This window comes from Neopelma chrysocephalum, unplaced genomic scaffold (genome assembly GCF_003984885.1).
Source record: "Neopelma chrysocephalum unplaced genomic scaffold, ASM398488v2 Primary Assembly neopelma1_59, whole genome shotgun sequence".
Taxonomy (NCBI): domain Eukaryota; kingdom Metazoa; phylum Chordata; class Aves; order Passeriformes; family Pipridae; genus Neopelma; species Neopelma chrysocephalum.
Window position 1 is genome coordinate 16,817,834 of NW_020897714.1, and position 15,054 is coordinate 16,832,887.

General features: G+C 53.1%; 1 protein-coding gene across 1 annotated transcript; it reads left to right on the forward strand.

Annotated features, from left to right (window-relative positions):
* Positions 1-9,838: 9,838 nt before the first annotated feature.
* LOC113965759 (tumor necrosis factor receptor superfamily member 13C-like) lies at positions 9,839-14,535 on the forward strand. The gene is made up of 4 exons (XM_027679602.1): positions 9,839-9,883; positions 11,799-11,937; positions 12,398-12,598; positions 14,222-14,535. Exons 1-4 carry the CDS (start codon positions 9,839-9,841, stop codon positions 14,533-14,535), a joined length of 699 nt encoding a protein of 232 aa, XP_027535403.1.
* The last annotated feature ends 519 nt before the right edge of the window (positions 14,536-15,054 follow it).

The following is a 15,054-nucleotide window of genomic DNA, read 5'->3' on the forward strand; positions in this document are numbered from 1 at the left end:
CATCTTCCACTATGTAAATACCTCTAGGAACTGTCAGCTATTAGTTTAGACAGGCCATAACACTGCCCTTACTACCAGAGAAGACAAGGCAGCTGAGGATATCTTTCATCTTCATGGAGTAGCCAGGGCTAATGTTTGATAAAGGTCTTGTGAAAGTAGTATTTGGATTGGGATCAGAGGCATGGAAGGCCTGAAGCTGAATTAAGGCTAGTGACTCAGGTTCTGTTGTGTTCAAACATCACAAAAGACTGAAATCTAAACTAACAAACATTTTGGAGCTACTTGCTTTCTCTTTTCTCTGTTGCCTTAGTTCCCTATCCCTCTGGAGATTTTCAAAGAGAAATCCCCCTCTGTGACAAAAGTACCCATGAGCATTGCTGGTTTGACTGTTTCAGTTTGCGGATGTGTTTCTGTGTGTCAGTTATGTCAGCAAAATTAGTGTAAAAGTGGTTTAATTAGTATAGAAAACCTCACACCAGTTGCACTTTGGTCATGACTGGTTTTTCTTCGATGGAACTGAATGAGGTTGTCATACAGTCTCTTCTGCTATGATAGGTTGACCCACAGGATTTTACCTTCAGTCCAGTCACTTGAAGAAGATTTTGTATCCTCAGCCTGCTGGGCAAAGGGCTCATGGAGGTGCTCTGTGAGAGATTTCAGCACAAATCAGCTTGGTTGGCATTACCTGTTGGGATTACAGCTCTCGACTACTTCAGGTTTTCCAAAGGAAGGGGGATTTTTCCCTCACTTTGCCACACCAGCAGTTAAATTAGACCAACTTTTAAGCATAAGACATGATATGCTTAGTCTATGCCAACAGGAGAGAAAGTCTGTGTACTGATATGGCACCCATGGTAATAGATCTCTCTGTCCTGGAACAAAGATTAGAGATAAATCCAGCCACCTTGGGGATTTATTTGTCCCTTCCAAACCTTGAAATTGGTGGTAGAGGTTTAGATTCAAGGCCACCTCTAATGTTTGCTTTGGGGTCTGTTTAAAACCGGATGTCTTTGCTTGCCAAGACCTTAGTTTGAAGGGAGTGGCTGGGTGGTGCTCAGCAGTGGTGCTCAGCAGCTGTGGTCAAGCTGTAAGAGCTGCTTGGTAGCTCTCATTGTGACCACTGTCCACAGCAGTGATGGACAAGAAGGGACCCTTGCTCTGCTACCTGGAGCTGACCTGCAGAGCTGTGGCAGAGGTACCTGTTCTCCTGGCAAAGGCAAGAGAGATGCTTCCTCCTTTGGGCTTTTTAACTTGTCTTGATTTTCAAGGAGCACTGGGCTTTGCTCTGGCTGGATTCCAGCTGCTCTGTTTCCATTCAGCTGGCCCAGATCCTCTGGCAGTCTTATCTGTACTCTGAGTGTTCTCCACTTCCCACCCTAAGCTGGTATGCAGCATGTTGCTGTGGGCTGCTGAACAACTGCCACTTTCCATTCAGTGGCCAGCTGTCCTTCACTGGTGGGGAAAAGTGATTTATGTGCAAGAGAAAGCAATAGCTGGCACAGCCCAGAGCTGGGAGCCAGAAACACTGGGTTCGTTTCACCTCTGTGGCTGACTTCTAGCATGACCCTGAGCACGCGTTGTGTCAAAAATTCACTGTGCCTCACTTGCTCTGCCTCTACAGCAGGAGCTGTCTCCACCAAGGGGGTGTAATGAGGGCAAATTGACATTGCTTTGGGGTTGAAAATCTGGAATTGAGTGGAAACATTCAGAAGTAACCATTTTTTCTTATTCAGCAGAGTTTGACTTTTACCTAAGTTCTGTGGGGGAGAGTTTGGTTGGACCTGCCTACTGGGCACCTCCTGAGATTGGCTGTGTTTTGTGCTGCTTACATGCCTGACTCTGCTGCAGGGAGGCTGCCTGAAACTGAGCTGTGATCCTTCTCAGAAGGCACTGCAGCATGGTTGGGTTTTGTTGTGAACTGGAACGAAACCACTCTCTGAAATGCTGAAATTCCCTGCACAATTCAATTATCCTTGAATTGGCCAGTGGGAGAAATTAAATTCTCTGGATCTCTTCCTCATTGTTAAATATTAATACAGCGCAGCGATGCCAGGCAGGATGGCATCCCCTCGGGTCAGCTCTGTGCAGGAGGGGCTGTCTTGGCTGTGAAGAACCGGTGAGCGAGAGAGGTCGGGCACAGGGGACTTCGGAGTGATGTGACTTGCTCAGACTCCTTGGCAGCTGAGTAGTGTGGGCTCCTGGCCCATGCTGGGCCACGTTTCTCTTGCCACGGGCTCCTTGTGTGAGAGCTGACACGTGCCACGATGCTGACATCCCTCATCCCCTCGAGCTTACCATGTGGTGGGCCATTTTGAGAGGAGCCAGGAAAGGCACGGTGCCCATCCCCCCGCCCCGCCGCCTCCTTTGCCGAGGGAAGTCAGCGGTGTGTGAAAGAGAGCCCATGTTTTACATACGTGCAGGCTGCCTCCTCGCCGCCGGCCCAGGTGCAGCTGCGGGCTGGGTGCAAGAGCCCCGTGGGCTCTGTGCGTCACGGGAAGGAGCACCGAGGTGGGGCAAGGACAAAAACAAAGAGAGAGAACACCTCCCCTTGGGAAACTCGGCCCTGGTGCGCAGGGGCTGCTCTATCCTCTGGATCCCACCACTCTCTCGACACTACAACAAGCTGTGCCAGAGCCAGCTGAAGCACCTGTGCTCAGGCACACTGGAAAAACCTAAAAATCCCAACTACCATTAAACATGCTAAGGAGGCTTTCCCTGTTTTCTGGGGAGTATTTTCCTTTTCTGTCTTACTGTGGCAGTTTTCTGGCTCAGCTCTGTGCTCACCCTGCAGCGACAGGGTGATGGTGTCATGCTGCAACTGGGCCTGCCTTGCTCCTGCCCTGTGCTGGAGTTGTTGAAACACCTTGTGTGTTTGTTGAGGGTTGGCAGTCCTTGAGGCACTATCGTTGTCTGCACTGGTAAGCTCAAAGCTCTCTTGAACCTCTGTGCTGGCCATTCTCCTAGGTTTGACGGCAGTATTGGCATTGCCCCAGAGTGAACATTCTATTTTTGGGCCCCACTGCTGTTTCTTTTTCTTGCTCTTCCAGAGATCACAGATGTGAAGCCAGGGCTGCATTTGGCTCAGCTCAGTATGTAACAATCTATGGCTCGTGCAGCAGTGGAGCATCTCTCTTCAATGCAACGCACCAGCATCAACTAATTAATCCTCATTCCTCCATGGGACTGAGGGGTGACTCAGTGCCTCATGCTGTTATCCTGAGCAGCAGAGGATCAAAAGCATTGGAGCTGGGGAAGCCCTGGGATAGCACAATGTCACTCTGTGCCTGCACACCAGGTATCTCTAAAAGCTCGGTCTTGCGCACTTATCTCCAGGGCTCCTTTTTAGCCATGCAGGGGACTGAAAGCTCTACAACCTTAGAGACAGGGCTGGAGCTGCCTTTGCCTCACTCTTCAGGGAATGTTTTTACTACTTGATGTTCCCTTTTTTTCCTTTTTCTTCATTACAACCCTGAGCCATTCTTCCTTCTGACCTACAGGTCCTTCATGCCTCCCTGGCATCCCCTGTGTATGCGTCTGGGTGAGAGGCAGAGCAGGGAGGCTTAGGCACTCTCGCAATAGAGCTGCGGTGGTGCTGCAGATCCCTCTTGGGCTTTGTGACCCTCAGCAAGCTGCATGCCAGGCTGTTTCAGCATGGCACGGTGGCTCTGAAGAAGTACAAATGAACCCACCGCCTGGCCCTGGCACCCATACTACTGCTGCATGAGTTGCTCCCTGGGAAGGGGAGTTGCTTGCACACAGATGTTGCATAATACAGATGTAGTTCAAACACAAGTTTGCAGGCTGGGAAGTGTTTGCTTGGCCCATGGGGAAGAGAAAAACCCTCCAGGATGAGGACTGCTACACTGCATCCTCTGCTCTCTGTTAGGAAGGAGATGAAACATGAAGCGTGTGCTTTCTTCAAAACCTGGGTCTTCCCTCTTACCCAGGTTGCACGTGGAGCATCACCTGTGTGAGACCCCTCGGAGTGTGCATGAGCTGTGGTTTGGCTGAGCTCAGCCACTGAATGGGACTAATACGTAGTGATGGTGTCCTATAAATTATATAGTCAGAATGTTCACCATCTGCTCTGCACTGAAAGCTGAGTGTGATTGAGACCTTCCCCACTTCCCAAAGCTTGACTCTCTTGCCAAGCTTGAAGTGTGTGTGTGTATCTCCTGTAAGTGGTTCTGATTGAATCAGGTAAAGAGAGAATTTTTTAAGCAGGCTGCAATGTTCCCTGCACCCGAACTGAGAGCTGAAGCAGAAGCCACCATTCTATTATGAGGCGATGAGTAAAAGTGAGTCTGATTTCATGTTAATTAGGTTCTTAAGGGACTGAATCTTGATTGCAGTGGCCATATCAAAGATTTAAAATAGTAATGCAAAAAGCAAAGGAAACCCCACAGTGATTCATATAAGAAGAGGAAATAAAGACAGTCATGGAGGAAGAAGGAGTTTGAGGGGGCCTGAATTGCTCTGCTGCCCAAAAGCAGGAGGGGATTTGAATCAGATTATCCTCATTAGATGTCTCTTTAAAGCATCATCAAGCCAGATGAATGGTCTGGGGGAGAGCTTGCAGGCATGGTGGCTGTGATTATCACTAGGGATTTACAGTCCTAGTTATCTAGCTTAGAGACAAGATTATTAGGGGGTATAAAGCTGTTCCTGCCCTCAGCCTCTAATGTGCATTTTTAGGTTGGGTGATGGGAGATGCTATGTTGCTGTATGGTCCCTCAGAAGCCTGCTGGCATCCCCTGATGGTCCAGCCCTCTGCAGTGCTGTGGGTGCAGCATGGAAGGGGAAGGAAAGTATGAGCCAGGGACCTGTGCTGGCCAGATGTTCCATGGGGATGGACGGCCAGCTTCCCTGTGGGCTGTGGCAGAGGGCAAGACCTTCCCTGTAGGTGCTTACACTGAGATAGAAAATGGGGAAGAGGATCTTGGAAGAGGGATTATGTCCATCTGCCTTAGCAGAACCATTTGCTTCCCACAGCATCTCCCTTTCTGTGACAGCCTGTGCCAGTGCAACACATCCTTCCAACCAGAGCCTTTGAGGCCCCAAAGGCTCAGAAGTCAGTGTGGCTGTTACAGAAGGAGTGCCTGCAAGCTGTGGGGGGGGGCTATCCCTTTGAAAGGGAATCGACGGACTTTGCCCACAGGTTTCTTGGAGTCCATCTGCAGGGATGATGAATACAGGACTGCTGGCAGTCACTCTCCACCTCCTCAATCCTGCAGCTGCAGCAGCTCCTCATCCTCCCCTTTATGTCCCTCCCAACCTCATATGTTACACCCCTGTTGCTTCTCTGGGCTTTGGCAGGATGGCCAAGACGTCACACCCAGATGCCAGCCAGAAGAGGAGGGGCAGGGACCAAATACACCTGTCAGCTCTCTTCTAATATTGCATTCTTAATGTGCTCATGGAAATTCATTATTCTGCACTCAAGCCTGGGTGAATAAAATCACTCAGGCCTTTTTACACCAGGCTGGTACCTAAAGGTCCGTGGGAAACTGGAGAATGTTGTGGAGATACTGGGACAAGCATGGTGATGCCACTGCAGGCTAATCAAACACATCTGAGTGCTTTGGCTGGCAAGGGAGGAGAGGAGCGGCTGTCAGCCCGAACCCCACAGCCGGCAGCATGGCATTGAAGAGGTTGCTGCCGCAGGCACCCGACCGGCTGTGGGGCCTACCTTGGCTCAAAGGAAATGTGCTTCCTTGCTTCTCATCCTGGATTGGGGCTTCACTCATGTGTAAACATGTGCCGCTCCTTCCTCCTGCAGCACTGCAGTCCCTCTCGATGCTGTGGGACTGAAACTAGCTGGAGTTTGGCATCTGAGGGCCCAAGCAGCCTACAGTCAAAATACCGCTGCTCCCTAGGGTCAGCTGCTCATGGGGAATTGTCCGGTGGTCACAAATGAAGTTGGAGCTTCTCAGTGGTGGAGGTGAGGGAGGCTGGTCTTGAACCTACTGCCTCTGCCTGTGCCCAGGGTGGCAGGAGTCTGCAGGGCAGCCCCAGGGACTCACAGGGACCTGTTTGTAGAGCAGGGTTGGGACTGGAAACCACATAGTCTCTTGTACCCTTACTCCTGCTTAAGTTGTTGCAATCTACAGGTGCCACAGGAGTTTTGGGGGGGGTGTACTCTGTTTCCCATTTGAGCCATGCTTTTAGTTATCCAGGCATGCTGCTGGTTTTGAGCATCTCCATTAGGAAGGCTCCCGTGTCAGTGCTGAGTAGCATGGCTGTGGAGAGCGATGCTGGGGCTAGGCTGCCATCTGTGGGGTGTTATTTCCGTATGGGGAAGGGGTGTGGTTGTACAACAGGCAGTAGATTAAGTTGCAACAGATCATTACAATCAGGAAAAATGTCATTTATTTTGCGTTGGAATTGCATGCAAGGCTCTCTGTATTTTCTCAGGTTGCCTTCTTGTTCAAATGTATTCACCAAACTATTCCCATGTGTGACCTGGAACCGCAGCTCTCCTGCAAGCAACTCATTACAATGAAGCACTGTGCAAAGTGTAATCAGGGCTGGTCAGTTTAGTTTTGACCTCCAGGCTGACCGAAGCAATTTCCTGTCCTTTGCTGCTGGAGCAAGCTGCAAAGTGTGAGGGCTCCCCACCTTCAGCAGGCTTTGATTTTTAGCTCTGAAGTCATCTGCTGGAGATTCATGCCTTTAGAGTGCCGTGGTGGGGCTCCCCACTGTCAGTGCTCGGGAGATTTCTGCCCCAGTGTAGGGATGCCTGATCTGGCTGAACCCACCTGTTCAGAGGTTTGAACTGTGGCAGCACATCGCCCTCAGCCACTGACTGGTTTCTGTTTTGGTGCTGGAGGTGCTGCCTGGCCCTGCCACAGCACGTGAACACTCCCTACGACCAGCCACAGGCAAAACTGGGGGAGCACTTGGCCTCCCCCCAGTCACCCAAGGGGAGCAGGGCAAGATCCCACCTCTCCTCAGGATGAAGATGGGTGTAGCATCCCTGCTGCAGGCAGAGCAGGAAGGGGGCTGTGTACTGTTTGCTCACAGGGATATCCAGGCAGAAGAGCCAGGCTCAGCTAACAGCGTGTTGCTCGTGACACGGACGGGCTTGCTAGAGCTGGGGTGGTGTCAGGGGCCCAAGCCTTGCTAAGAGTCCCACCACACTCTGCAGAACAGCAAGAGCAGCCAACACATCGGCTGGAAACACCCCTCACTCCTCCCCACCACCTCTGGAAGGGGAGATCAAGGGCTCAGCTCCCCCAGGGCTGGATCAAGGAAGTGAAGTTTCCCCCATGTCCTCTGCGTTGCTATGTCCCCTTGGGCTCTGTGGAGTAGGAAGGGGTAATGGGCAGAGGGAGTTTGAGTTCAGGCAGTGTTGACCCACCACTCTGATACCCCGGAAGGTTCTTCAACAGGCAGCTCACTGAGAAGCCTAATTTGGGTGTTCAAGGGCAAGGTCCAAGAACACCTGGCCATTTTTCCTTAGCCTCATGGACAAGCACAGTTCCAGGGACATGTAAACAAGGAGGAGGGAGACAAATGACATTCAGCAGAGTGGGGCACTGCCCCACACCAAACTCCCCATGCTGGGGGTTGAGCAGTGTCACAAAACCCCTTGATAAGAAGTGGAGCACCTACAGAAGGGTCGAGGTGTTAGGGTGACTATGAATGTCTTGAAACCTTTGCTTTCCCACATTCTTCCTAAAATCTTCTCGGATTTCCCAGCCACTTTCCCAGCTGGCTTTGAGACGGCAGAGCAAAGTGGGGCTGGGCCATGCTGGGGCATCCCAGTGAATCCAGAGGAGGAGATTTATGCTGGAGCTCTGAGAAACCTGCTCCTAAGATGATAGTGGGACTTTTTAGAAAGGGATGTTTCCCACCAGCCAGTACAGGGGTGTTGGGAAGGGGTGTGTGGATGAGATGCCAAATGGGCTTTGGAGGTTGGCTCCAACCAAAGCGTTCTTGTGGCACCATCTGGATGTGGGGCAGATGTCAGGCTGTGCTGAGATGTTCCCGAGGCATTGGGTGCATCCTGTCAGAGGTTTGTCCTGGGGTAAGTGGGTCTGCTCAGTAAACACCTCACAGCTTTTCTGATAGACAAGCCCTTGGGTTTCCGGTGTGCACGAGCACAAGGTGAACTTTCAGTGGATATTTTCTGCTATGAACAGTTTTGCAAGTGCGTGCATGAGTCACTTCACCCACCCCTGACACCAGAGGAACCGCTCACACGAGTCCAGTCATTCATGTGTGCACAAGCACTCACAGGACACTGCCATCCTTCCACACTCCTGGATCACCAGTGCTGCCATGCCCACTGCAGGGATTCCAGCAGCCAAAGCCAGCCCTCCCTGTGCAGGATGGGAGCAAACAGCACTGGAAATCGAGCTCTCCAAGTCTGCTATTAAGACATAATTCTTAAATCGCTTGTTTGATATCTTTTCTGGTTTATTTGTTTAATAAAAGCACTTAGTTAGCCAGAGACCCAGGCTCCTGGGGCTTTCATTTCTCTGCAGAGAAGACAAGAGGAGCACATCTCCTTATCCAGTGAGTCACTTTTTCTGCTCTTTAATTATGCATTTGTGCGATTATCGAGCATATTCAGCTCTGAGATGCAAACAATTCAAACTAGTCACCAAGCTTCAACTTTTGCTATTCCAGAGATGATCAACCACAGTTACAAAGAGCAGGAGAGGCAAAGAGTGGAGTGGCCGATGCCCAGAGCCTGGGCCGTGCTTGTGAGCAGGCACACATGTGAGTGCTGCTGGGGTAGTCAGCACTGGTTTTCTCCATGAGTAAGTGTTATCATGTGGCCCAGGAGGAGGTGGACAGGCTGGCAAGAGGGCTCAGAAGACCTGTAAAGCATGATAAAGAGAGCTGAGAAAATGAGGGGATAGGGAAAGGTCAATTGCAGCAATGAGGCTGCAACATCCTTTCACATAACAGGACCTGGGAGCACTTTATTCACAGGAGGACATGACGGCTGCCATCCATGGGCTCCCCACCATGCCTTTGCAGCTTCAAGTTTTCATTCCATGTACTGAAATGGGAGCCAAATGAACTTTATTGTAAACTTCACCCTCCACATCAAAAGCAACATGTAGGTTACTTGGTTTGGGCTTTCCCTGCTGAGCGTATTTGGAGGGGTCACAGAGTTAATCTCTAAGTGTGGTACAGCACATGTTGGGAACCATTTCCCACCCTGCAATTTAAGCCAAGCAGGGAGGAGAAAGGGGAGGAAGAGAGGCAGGGTGACAGTCCAACAATGGGAATAGGGGTTGGGGGTCACTGAGAGATGATTGACATGGGGGAAGCACAGTGGGAGCATTTGATGGGGAAGGGCAGGAGGGGAATGATGGAGGAGCATACCCCTTCAGGAAAAGGAGACTAGCAGGTGGAAACACCCCAGACCACGAGAAACAACAAAGCTTTTGGTGCAGGGAGGTGGTTTGGGGGCAGGTATCCTGACAGAGCAGCACTGGATGTTTTGTGGGGATCTTCTGCCTCCATGCATGGCTCCAGCCCCACCAGCCCACAAGGCAAGGTGTTTTCTGGGCCCCAGTCCCTACCCTTACACTCCTGCAAGCTGCCTTCTGGGGACAGTTCAGATTCTGGGTGCCCTCTCCTTGCCAGGGCTCTCCACTGTGAAGTTTAGATATGGACTGGAGCAAGCCTTGGCTTTTCTTTTTCTCCCTGCTGTTGGTTGTGGCACTGTATCACAGGTTTCCATGCCCTGGAGCTGTCCCAGGTCCAGCGCCCTGCTGCTGGACATATGTCCCTCTGACTCCCATGTCTGTACCCTAGCCCTGCTCCTTGCTTGGGATGCACAACAGGCAGAGAGACAGCTGAAGTGGTATACGGAGAGATGTCCTACTATTTGACCCAGTCCCCCTGGCAAGTACGAGCAGGGGTGAGTGCAGCCTGTTCAGGGCTTCAAGCATCGAGGCAGAGGGTGCCAAGCTGACATTCGTGGCTCCAGAGCCGGGAGCCATGCTGAGAGAGGAAAGTGCTCCCCACTTGCTTGGGGAGTTGTATTTTGACTAAGATGGAGCAGAAATAACTGAGCCACAGACACAAGGATGATGGCTGGGCTCTCACAGCTTCTCTGTGGAGCTCGCAGCACCCTGGGCTTGGCAGAGCCATCCTTGCTGGCATGGTACAGGGGCAAGGGAGCAAGTCTCTGGGCACACTGGCTGGAAGTGAAATCATGGTAAATGGGGAACTGGAGAGGAGCTACCAGATTTTGGTTGGGACTCTGGCTTGCCTGGAGCCCCACCACACTCAGTGGGGAGGGCTGAGACTGTGCTGGGGCCACTTCAGCGCTGCTCTGGTGCAAACCACCCTCTGGGGATGCAGCTGTCAGGGAGGGAGATGTGCTGTAGTGCAGCTCCTGCCGTGCAGGGCATGGGGTACTGAAGAACTGCACTTGAGCTGAGATCTACTGTAGGGAGCTGGTGACTGCATCCCATCTGGGGCTTGAGGGTGTGGGATGTGGAGGCTGTGGGCTCAACTTGCCCAGCAGTCACTGGAGAGGGGAAGGCACATCCAGGGACCAAGCCTTCTGGCCTGTCTCAGAGGACCTCAGTTGCCCAGTGGGGACACCTGGTACTCTGTCAGCTTGAGCCAGAGCACCCTATGGATTTTCTCCTCCTCTTCTCCCAGCCTTGGTCCTGGACAGTGAGTGGCAGAGGCGTCACTAGAAAGAGCCCAGAGGCTGTAGCTGCTGGAAGGATGTGACTCCAGCAATTAAACCCTATTAGGGATCTCCTGGCTAGGACAGAACACTTCCTTCAGCTGAGACCCAGCCAGCAACTGTGGCTTGGCCCCTTGCTTTCCTACAGAGTGAAGAAAAAGAGGATGTAACTTTTGTTTGGTAGGAATGGAGGAGAGCCACCCACAGCACTGAAATCCACAGATCTCAAGCATCCAGGTTTGATGTGTGGGTACTGGCAGCCGGACATTTTCCTGCTCCTGATTAGGAACACCTAAGACCATTAAGGGTGTTTTTAGTCCCTTCCGGTGGTTTGGGAACCAGACTTGTTTGGTGTGACCTGCTTTGCCCATGCCCTGGGCAGTTACTGAGCAGAGCCAGATCTGAGCCCTGGAGAGTGAGACATGGTGCTGAGGAGCCACGGATCTAGGTCTGTGATGGAGAGGATGGGGAGAGCAAGGTGGTGGAGAGCACAATCATTAGTAGGGGTGGAGAACACACAGCAGTTGGCCTGTCCACACAGCAGTCCCTGACAGGCCATGTCCTGGGGGCAGTGGGAGCTTTTAAAAGGGGAAACATTAGTGCCCCTGCACTCTTTTTTTCTCTGGTCCTTTTATACATTTTCCATTCAAGCCAGTCTGTGGCCCTGGCATGGGGTCTTGTAAAGATCCAGGCACAGGAAAGCCTCCTGTAGACACTGGAGGAAGCTGAGGGTGCTTTTCACTGACATCAAGGGAGGTGCAGGCTGGGGAATGTGCCTGGGGGTGACATACAGGTGGGCAGGGGAAGAGTGAGGATCAAGAAGGTCAGGCAGGGGCACCATATCACTAGGTACAAGGTGCTGCGTGGCTGAGGCACATGAGGGGCTGTGAGGATTTCGGAAGCATATTTTGGAGGACAGGGGTAGTTTGAGGGCACATTGCACAGGCAGGCGGGGGTAGGGCTTGAGCGCTTGCTCTCCTCCTCCCCGTGAAGATCCGCCCCAGGCCAAGTACAGTGATTGTGAGCCCCAAGGGAGACGACGCATCTTGACAGACTGTATCTCCCTCTGCCACGGGGCCCGGGGCGCTGCGATTTCACACTCGGGCGGCCCTGTCACTGCTGCGCCATTCAGGAGCTGGGCTCTCACTCCCACTCGGCCATGTCCTCATCAGGAAAAGCTGCCATTGCCTCCTCCTGCCTCTCCTTCGAGTGCTTCGACACCCTGACCAAGTCATGCATCAAGTGCTCCGAGTTGTACAAGGACAACACAAGTAAGGGGACAAGGGCAGGTGGGGTTCTGTCTTCCCAGGGATGGGCGGTAGTGGGTGAAGGAGGCTGGGGACACCCCAGGGGTGGGCAGATGGAGGGCACCTTTTCCTGAGGATGGCTATGGAGATGCAATGGAGGATGGAGCACTGCCTTCACCTGGAGGAGCAGAAGGAGAGAGGAAGAAGGCAACCAGTTCCAGGGAAAGGGACATGGTGAAGGGAGAAGCTAGATGATCCAGCGTGATGTGGGGGTCACAGCCTTCCTGGTCACAGGCAGAAAGACAGCATGCCCTCATCTCCTACCCTCCAGGAATGGCAGGGCATGGGATAAGGGTCCCATCAAGCAGGGACACATTTCGTTGCAGGTGGGTAGCAGTGAAGTGCCACTGTCCTTCTGTGCCACCGCAGCCCCAGGGTTGACCGGCCAGGTGGGAAACACTGCTACTCTCCTTCCCACCCCCAGCTCTCCCACTCCTGACACTGCTGGCATCTCACCCCACAGCAGAGCCCACCCTGGCACCCACCCTGACAAGCACTTTCCTGATCTTCGGGGTCCCGGTGGCAGTGGTGTTCATCCTGATTCTGGCTGCCCTCTGTGGCTTCCTGGCCTGTAAGGTGGGAAAGTGGAGGAGGAAGAGGAAGGCGGCAGACGAAGAGGCCAAAGGTAGGGGACCTTTTCTTCTCCTTTTCACAGTACCCTGAGGACCCTGGAGCATTTGGGATCACTTGCCGCCAGCTTCCCTGAGGCACATCCCTGTCGAGGCTTGCTCTTCTGCCTCGACATCAGCTTCACAGGCATCCCAGGACATTTTGGGGCAGCTGAGTCACCACCTGAGGCACGGTGTTCTGTTCCCTGAGAAACTATGCATGTGCCTGACTGCCAGGGCAACACTGCTGAGCCATCCCTCCCTTTGCCAGGTCTCTCTGGTACCTTCACTTGCTTAGAGCACCTGCTGGCACCATCTCCTCTCCACAGGGGACATGTACAGAGCAGTGGTGAGGAGCTCTGTGAGCTCACTGATGAGAGCCCTCTCTCCCCCAGTAGCCAGAGGGCCATGGATGGAGCTGGGGGTGTGGAGGCAGTGGAGGACATCTGGTGACAGCTCCAGGAGCAGCCTCTCCCTGTGGCACTGCAATGGGTGCCCTGTGTTGACTGCCCAGCTTGTTTTTCCTGCTTGGGATGCCCAGTGTCCTCCAACATGCACCTCAAAGACACTAATTGGGTGTCAGAGCCAGCTCCATTGAGAGGACACTGCAGCACTGCACAGGGTCATCCAGTGCATCAAAAATAGGGATCGAGGGCCAGGGATGAGGCTGAGCATTTCCTGGCAGAGGTACTCACAGAATAGTAAATCCACAGTGCCCCACGATGGCCCATTTTGTTGGGGTGGCTGTTTCCTCCCTTGAGGGCCTCTGCACTGGCGCTGACACAGCCCTGGGCACTCTTCTCATAAATGGTCTTTCCTGGCTTCACTCCTCCCCATTCCCAGGCAGGGGGTATGGCTACCTGGGATCCTCATGAAGTATGGCTCCCTGGGACCCCCGATCTCCAGGCTGCCTCCGGGAGATGCTGGCACCCACCACTGCCCCAACGTTTGGATTGGTGTCCATGGGGGGACAGCAGGGCCAGGGGCAGCTGGTCCTTGTACCCTGGCTTGCCTGCACACTTCTGGCAGTGCCGGCCAGTGACTCAGACCGGGGGCACATTACCCGGGGCTTTTCTGCCATGCGACAGCCCATGACGCACATGCCTAGGAAAAATACCAAGAACAAAAGAGGAGGGAGAAATCCAGTGGCAAGAGAGATCTGGCCATGATGGAGAGTGTTGGAGGCACTGCTTGAATAGTCCCCTGCTGCATGCCCTGGTCCTCGCCTCCTTTGCCCCCAAGGCTGCACCGCAGCAAGCCCACTGCTGCAGCACTGGATGTGTGGAAAGTAACAGGAGGCTTGGGGCTGGAGACACACGCCTGCATTCAGAGTGTGTAAACAAGTCTATTTTTAAGCAGGAGGCAGTCAGGGAGGGCGAGCTACCATGGGCTGGGCTGCTCTGCTGCCGGCAGGGTTTAATGAGAGGGCTTGAAGTGGAAGTGCAAGTTTCTGCCCTTTCCTATTGTCTTTTAGGGGGGAAAAAGCCTGTCAGTTGTAAGCAATATTAACCCTGCAGCAGGAGAGGTGGGGTGGGGACCTTGCAGGCCCCATCTTCCCCCCAGGGACAGGATCCTCTCCCTGGGACCTGCCTGACCCCACTTTGTAAGCCCAGTAACCCCCTTTTCTTGTCCCCTCCCAGCAAACACGGACACTGCCAGCCCCCTGCCCAGCCAAGACCCTGCCATGCCAGAGGGAGATGGTGCCCTGGCCCCAGAACCATGGTCGCACCTTGATGGGGGCCTGAAGATGCTGGGGCCACCTGAGAAAGCTAGGGCAAAGAGGAGGCCATGCTGCCAGGGCAATGCTGATGGTGACATCATTCTGCTCTCCAGTGTGTACCCCCGGCCTGAGGAGTGCAACCACAGCTTCCCACTGCCTGCCACTGAGCTGGGGGCCACAGCCCTGGTCACCACCAAAACCACCCAGAACTGCGCCAGAGAGGAGCGAGTCTGAGAGAGGGGAAATGGGGCTGGAGCATTCCGGCTGTTCCCTGTGGAGACCCACAGCCTGTTCCTGGGACGAGCGAAGCCTTCTGTGGGCATGAGCTCCCTGAGGTCCAGGTTTTGCCCTGAGCAAGATCAGCCTCGTAAGATGACTGTCCTTTTCCACTTTCCCGTTTGTGCTGAGTCCCAAGTTATACCTGTAAGCACTGGAAGAAGCCAAAGTGGACTACACCGAATTGCAGTGAACTACTGACAGCTGCCATGGCTGAACTGCGAGGCGAAGGCAGAGGAGACACAACCAGTGAGGATGGAGCATGGCAGGGACTGCTGTGCCATTTGCAAGGCTGCCATTGTTGCCAGGATAGGTCTGCTGCTGGATGGGCAACTTATGAGAACATGGGGCTGTAATAGCAGAAACATCAGGAGAAAAGGAAGATGGAGACGGAAGCAGGGAGTTACATTAGGACCAAATGTCACACCACAGTAGCTCCATTTTTGCTGCTGACCTCAGTAAAAGTAGACTTGGGGC

Excerpts from the sequence above, each read along its gene's own strand:
- LOC113965759 (XM_027679602.1), top strand. The coding sequence starts at position 9,839 with ATGTCCTACTATTTGACCCAGTCCCCCTGGCAAGTACGAGCAGGG. Across the intron at positions 9,884-11,798 it reads CCTGGCAAGTACGAGCAGGG|GAGCTGGGCTCTCACTCCCA; the intron begins GTGAGTGCAGCC and ends TGCGCCATTCAG. Across the intron at positions 11,938-12,397 it reads GTTGTACAAGGACAACACAA|CTCTCCCACTCCTGACACTG; the intron begins GTAAGGGGACAA and ends TCCCACCCCCAG.